The sequence below is a fragment of the Sesamum indicum genome, linkage group LG3 (assembly GCF_000512975.1).
Source record: "Sesamum indicum cultivar Zhongzhi No. 13 linkage group LG3, S_indicum_v1.0, whole genome shotgun sequence".
Lineage (NCBI taxonomy): Eukaryota > Viridiplantae > Streptophyta > Magnoliopsida > Lamiales > Pedaliaceae > Sesamum > Sesamum indicum.
Window position 1 is genome coordinate 16366422 of NC_026147.1, and position 6993 is coordinate 16373414.

The 6993-nt window shown below is 30.6% G+C and overlaps 1 protein-coding gene across 1 annotated transcript; it reads left to right on the forward strand.

The window, feature by feature from the left end:
* LOC105158709 (transcription factor MYB6-like) lies at positions 3730-5398 on the forward strand. The gene is made up of 3 exons (XM_011075550.2): positions 3730-4042; positions 4155-4284; positions 4386-5398. Exons 1-3 carry the CDS (start codon positions 3907-3909, stop codon positions 5107-5109), a joined length of 990 nt encoding a protein of 329 aa, XP_011073852.1. The 5' UTR covers positions 3730-3906; the 3' UTR covers positions 5110-5398.

A 6993-nucleotide genomic window follows, 5' to 3' on the forward strand; every position in this document is an offset into this window, starting at 1 on the left:
TTTTAATTTATGTGGGTTTATTGACTTTTATCTTCTGATATTTATATGAATTTTTCCACATGACTAGTGATTATAAATAATTAATGATGGATGTCAAAAGAAGAACATATTATATAAATAATAGGTATGTGATATATAGTTGAATAGGAACATGAAAAATCATACTTAACAATTCATATCTTTTGGCTGTAGCTGTCGGCTTCTATATGTTTCCTAGCTACTTCTTTTCCCTCTAGAAACAGCAAGCTGTCGAGCTCTATTCAATCAGGTCTGTTTTAGCAGTTGTTTAAATTTCCTTCATACTTAATACTTGATTTAAGAATGACTTCAAATCTTAGTCTCTCTCTCTCTCTGTAACTATATATATATATATATATATGATAAATTATAATAAATTCCTTTAAAGTTTGATATAATTATAAATACTAATTCGTTATTTGAAAATTACAAATATTCATTTGAGATCAACGGCCCCCTAACAAGTGCCCCTACAATAGGCTGTTATGAGGAGATATTTGTTAGATGATCATTAGTTTCATAATTGTATTTTGTAATTTTTCAAATAATAAGAGAGTATTTGTAATTATGACAAATCTTATGAGAGCTTGTTGTAATTAACCCTAAATAATATAAGGAGATTTGATTTGAACAGATTCAAGGAGAGCCGCATAGTTTAACAACAATATAAAAATAGTATTATTAAAAAAAATCAAGTAACTTGATTTGAACAGATTCAAGGAGAGCCGCATAGTTTAACAACAATATAAAAATAGTATAGTATTAGAAAATCAAGTAACAATTTCAGAGTTGTCACACAATACAGTAAAATCTTTATAAATTAATAACTTTGAGACCATGAAATTTTATTAATTTATAGAGATATTAATATATCGATAAATTAATATTTTATTAATCAAAAGAGGCACTTTTTAAATTCAACAAATTTAGTACATATGTATTGAAAATAAATGAATTCATATATGTTTCATTGATTATATTCATGAAAAGAGGCTTTGAGCGCGACAACTCTTCACATTTTTTTTTACAGCTAGAGAACTCGACACCAGAACTTTTGGATGCAATTAGAAAGGTTAGGGATGAAATCCAATTAGATTCAAATTTTAAGAAAAATCAAGTAACAATAGATTCATATTTTAAAAAATTACCATAATATATTTATAATTATAATATTTATGAATTATTAATTTAGAGTTTTAATGGGACCTAATATTTATAAAGAGATTTTTTGAAAAATTATTATCTTATCGAATTTGATAATTTTTTTATAAAGGCCCAAGTCGAGATTGTAAGATTTTATTATTTTAGAAAATTTATTAATTTATAGAGTATTAATTTATAGAGGTTTTACTATTAAGTGATAGTAATTATAATCGTGTCATAATTATGATATGATTAATTATTAATGACAATAATTATACATAAAATTGTTACTAATAACACATCTATATATGCATGGCGACAACATAAATGGATTCGTGACAGGAATATTCATACTCGCCAATTGATTAATTATCACTATACATGCATTATATAATTACTAATTATTTCATAACAACTTTATGTACAACTCTTTTGTTTCTAATTTTTGATAATGAAAATTTTACAAAATAATTGTCACTATTAAAATTGATAAGACTTATTATAATTTGTTGTCATTTAATATAATTAATAATAATATTAAAAACTTCAATACTTTTTTTCTTTACCCCCCAACCCCCCAAATCTTATCATCTCTTAATTACAATCATAAGAGAATTCAATAGGACAGAAGTATAATTTCATACTCACTATCACTAGGGTTATTAATTACACTCTCATTTCCTAAGATTTAGTGTAATTATATGTAAATTTTTATAATTTAAAAATTTACATTTCCCCCAAAAATTTGCTTTCGTCTAAAAAATAAATTCCTCCGTTGATCAAAATTCACCTAATTTGTTGATATTAATAAAAAAAGAATGAATAAAAACCAATATTTACTCTCGATTGACTTATTACTAACTTATTGTATGTTAAATATCTTATGTGACTAAACTATCCTTATAATAGTAAAGATATACCTCTTCACATGCATTAACGTGTGAAGATGTATAAGGGTAATTTAATCATAAAAAAATATATTTGACCTGCAATAAATCAGTAATGAGTCAATCGGTGGTAAATATGAATTTTTATCCAATTCTTTTGTTAATATAATCAAATTAGGTGAATTTTGACCAATGAAATGACTTATTTGTTGGACAGAAGTAAATTTCAGGAGTATCAGACATAATTTTTCAAAACACATAGAATCTACATATAATTATACCAAATTTAAGAAAAAGGAAGTGTAATTATTCCTTATCACTAATATACCTCGAAAGTAGACTTACAAACTCTAAAAGCCGGCAGTATTATCTTACATTGATTTATCTTACCATAATTTTCAAATGGAAAAATTATTTTTTTACTCCTTTAACTTTATCTCTATTAATTTTAGTCCTATAAATATCCCCTTTATTTAGTTCTGTAAATTTAAAAAATAATGACAAATAATCTTTCGATAGTTGGAATTTTTTTCATTTTATATGGCTTTGAACATGAATTAAAAGACATGTTGAATATATATTTGAGGGAATAAAAATGAATTGATTTTAAATTATATTATATGTATAATTCTAACATATAAAAATAAAATTATTATTTGAAAAAAATTTGAAACCCCCTCCCCGACCCTCCTCCCCACTCCCCCTGGTGCGCCGCCCGCACAAAGGGTTCAAAGGTGGAGGGCGATGGAGGCGTCGCCCAGAGGTGAGGATGGTGGCTGCGCCCTCCTCTGTTGTTGTGGCAGTGTTCTAATCGCCGTCGTCAACAATTTGAAAAAATATTAATTGAATATTAATTAATTTAATTAAAATAAAATTAAAAAAAAGTTAAAAATATTTTTTAATTTATAAATAATATAATTATTAAAATATATTTGTACAAAATAATTATTTAAATTAATCAAGAAAAGAGATTTTATAATTAATAAATATTTTTAGTGATATAGATATTTAATTTTGAAAAATGAATTTACTACTCAATATTTATGCTGTAATTTTAATTTTTAATTTAAATTATACTAATTTTAAATTTTATATAATTTTTGGAATTTAAATAATAAGCAATCAATCCATTAATACGGCCGTGTGTTATTACACATGGTTGTACACGTGTATAAATTGTCCAAAATTCAATAAACTACCGGTCACGTGGGATTTCCTCCTGATTTTCAAAATCTTGGGAAAAAGTTGTTTAAAAAATTCTAATTCAAACCATTTCTCATCATTTTTGTAATTTATAAAATAAATAAATAAAGGGCATACTTATAAAATTAAAACTGATAGCGGGTGAAAATAAAAGACTAAAAATTTCCTTATTACACCATACAGATTGACGTGGGATTCACTTAAAATAAAATAACAAAAGTTGATCATGAACCAGTATCAAAATGGAAAAGACATGGAAATTGGTGATTATGTACACAATCTTTCCCTGAAAGGCGGGGTCAGCACTTAGCAGTGTAATGTAAAGCCAAACTGTAAATGATCATATATATATATATATATATGCTGCACTGTTCATACTTAGATTCTGTACTTAAAATTAAAGGACGATGAGAAAAAGCTCGCGGTCCTACTGTTCTGCCATTCATACACACTAAACAAGTCAATATTTTCTCCACTCCACTTTCTCAAACTAGATTATCTTCCGGTCCCATGCCTTTCCTTCTCCAGCTATTATACTCTCTCTCTCTCTCTCTATCTATCTCTCTCTCTCTCACACACACACTCTCTCTCTCTGTCTACATGTATATAATCATCGGCAGGTGAGAGCAAATTAAGAGAAACCAAGCTTATTAACATGGGGAGAGCACCGTGCTGTGACAAAGCCAACGTAAAAAGAGGGCCCTGGTCACCTGAAGAGGATGCCAAACTCAAGTCCTACATTGAGAAGCATGGAACTGGAGGCAACTGGATAGCCTTGCCTCAAAAAATAGGTAAAATTCTTGCAGCACATGGATTGAATTTTTCTTGATTAAAATCCTATCTTAATTGAGCTTATAAGTCGAGTGATCGATGAACAAATTCATCATGAGGGATCATATGTAGGTCTTAAGAGATGTGGAAAGAGTTGCCGTCTTAGATGGCTGAACTATCTTCGCCCCAGCATCAAGCATGGAGGGTTTACAGAGGATGAGGATAACTTGATTTGCAGCCTCTATGTCAGCATTGGAAGCAGGTGAATTTGTCTCAAACTTGCTTCAAAAATTCAATGTAAATTTTGTACATAAAACAGTAGGGTTTCTTCAGGTTCTTGTTTCCATCTCTCTGATTGCGCAGATGGTCTATCATCGCGGCCCATTTACCTGGAAGAACGGATAATGACATAAAAAACTACTGGAACACAAGGCTGAAGAAGAAGCTGTTCGGCAGGCAGCCGAGAGAAAAACAGGCTCAACGAGTGAGCCCGTACCCACGGCTGCAAGAGCCGGTGGTGCCGCCCTTGCCCACGGCCGCTTACTCGAATATAGAAACTGGGATGCAGCGTGCGCAAGCATCAAATTCTCTGACAGATTTTGCCATCATGCCTCAGCTTGAATCAAGATTTTCTTATGATCATCATCCACAACAGAACAGGGAAAATTTTGGAAACTTTATCTGCTATACTTCTGAAAATGAACAACCCTGCAAGAGTTCAACTATTAGGCTTGTCCCTTCGACGCTTACGGGCTTTATAAATAGCTTGTGCCCGCCATCGGGGAGCGATTTTCATGGCATCAGCAGTATACCAACTAACGATTTCCAAGCATTTGATGAGATCCCACAAGATATAACGTTTATCATGCCACAACAATTGGACGGGGTAGACAGTTTCTCCGAAATGGTCAGTACTCGAAGCACGACTAGTGTAATTTCAGCGGAGAGCGCAGTTAGCTGGGGAGATTTAAGTTGCCATCTTTACCCTTCTGCTCTCTCCAATTACGAGAGAAAAATGCAACATGACTGGGAGTCTTTTGATGATCATCCAAGGTTGCAAGATTACTCAGAAAACAAGCTTTTGTAGATTTTCTCTGGCTTGGAGTGGATTCAGTGACAGTGTTCCAGGTGTACTTTGTTGAAGACGGATTTGTTTGTTGTTGTACTATCACTTTCATCGATTCAAATCTTCCCCTTTTCTTTTCAAATTACATATATATAGAGTATATTACGGAACAATTTAAGGAGTTTTTTTAATGTCGTTTTCCTTGTCAGAATTCTTGGTTGCTGCTGAAACTGGGAATCTTGGAAGAAAAATTAGCTGATATATCAGCACCGAAATGTACGCTTCAGACTACAAGAGAAAATATGAAATTCGCAACAATTTTTTCTCAATTGAAGTACTTTTTGTTGCCAATTAAATATAAAATTTCTTGCGGTAAGTTGTGACTTTTGTCTGCTAGACAAGTATTTTCATTGCAAAAACTCGAATTTCTAGTAACGAATTCTCAATATTTTTCCGTGTGGTTGATCAGTATTTTGGTTAATTGAAGGAAAATTCAGTATCGCTTATATGATTTATGCCTATACGAATCGTAAAACATTAAATCAATAAATGATATGAAGTCATTATGCATGCATGTAATCAAACTTCTTACAATTTTATATGGGTACAAATTCATATGAGCGGTACAAAATGTTGGACCCCTCTTTGAAATGGTCAAGTTAGGGTATATTTTGAGGAAGTTCCTTGAAGCCTCCATGAAAATCAGTAAAGTGTTAGAGGAAGCAAAGGCGCTTTGACGTTTTGGCCACAACTGGTTAGGTTTTAGTAAGAAGAGCATCCTAAACGGCTGCTTCTCTTTATTGTTTTGTGGTTGACTGTTTCTAAGTATAGGGAGAAAAAGTTGCACATCATCATGCACCTACCTATATATATATGAATTTTAGGGTGTGGGTGCATGCTTCCATTAATCGGGTAAATTATATTTTTTGTCCAATAAATGAACCTATTTTCAATTTTAGTTTCAGACACAAGTCAATTCGCACATTGAGTCTCATATGTGGGTTTTTTCTTTTTTTTTCCAATTTGAGAATCATTAAGGGATTTTCGTCCAATTGATAACAGCAGCTGCTCTCTCTGTTAGTCAATATAATCAAAATAAGGATAAATTATATTTTTTATCCCATAAGTGGACCGATTTCCAATTTTAGTCCCACACTCAAAGCTTTAAAAGAAAAAAAAAAAAAGAAAGAAAGAGAGACAGTAACAAATTACCAAAAATATTACCAAAGTTTTATTAGTTTGACATGTGCATATATTTTGCAATGATGATTACTAACACTCTTTTGAAACTTTTTATTTTGTTATATCTACACATTTTAAAATAGTTTTTTCGGCATCACATTACAAGGGTACCATGTGTTTTATAGTACTTTGGGAGGATGTATTCTAAAAGAAAAGAAAAATAGTCCAATAAATTAACTTTCCTTTGCTAATTTAGGTGGTTTGTTAAGCTATAAATTAATTATATGTACTTTTTCAAATAAAATATGAATACTTATGAATCAAGTCTCATGAGCAATCTTCAGCGTAAATTGAAAATGAGTGAAAGTTGAATGCTAACTAGCTCAAGACGTTTACAAGAATTCTTATTAGAGGTCTTGGATTCAAATTATAAATTTATGTATGTATTGGTGCATATGCGAAGCGAAATTAAAAAAAAAAATGAAATATTTGGAAGTTCTACAAGTAAATAAATGGAGTATAGTGATTAAGGTCTTGAGTGAAATAATAATATCTAATATCATGATTTATTTTTTCAACCCTCTATCGTATATAATTTGAACGGTTGTTGTGCTCTTAGTCATTGTACCTTCACATTAATAATGTCAACTAACATTATTACAGTCTTGGACCTTATATGCCTTTTATTTTGGTCGTGCTGCATAAGTATTAATTTCTGTCTGA

Excerpts from the sequence above, each read along its gene's own strand:
- LOC105158709 (XM_011075550.2), top strand. The coding sequence starts at position 3,907 with ATGGGGAGAGCACCGTGCTGTGACAAAGCCAACGTAAAAAGAGGGCCC. Across the intron at positions 4,043-4,154 it reads AGCCTTGCCTCAAAAAATAG|GTCTTAAGAGATGTGGAAAG; the intron begins GTAAAATTCTTG and ends GATCATATGTAG. Across the intron at positions 4,285-4,385 it reads TATGTCAGCATTGGAAGCAG|ATGGTCTATCATCGCGGCCC; the intron begins GTGAATTTGTCT and ends CTGATTGCGCAG.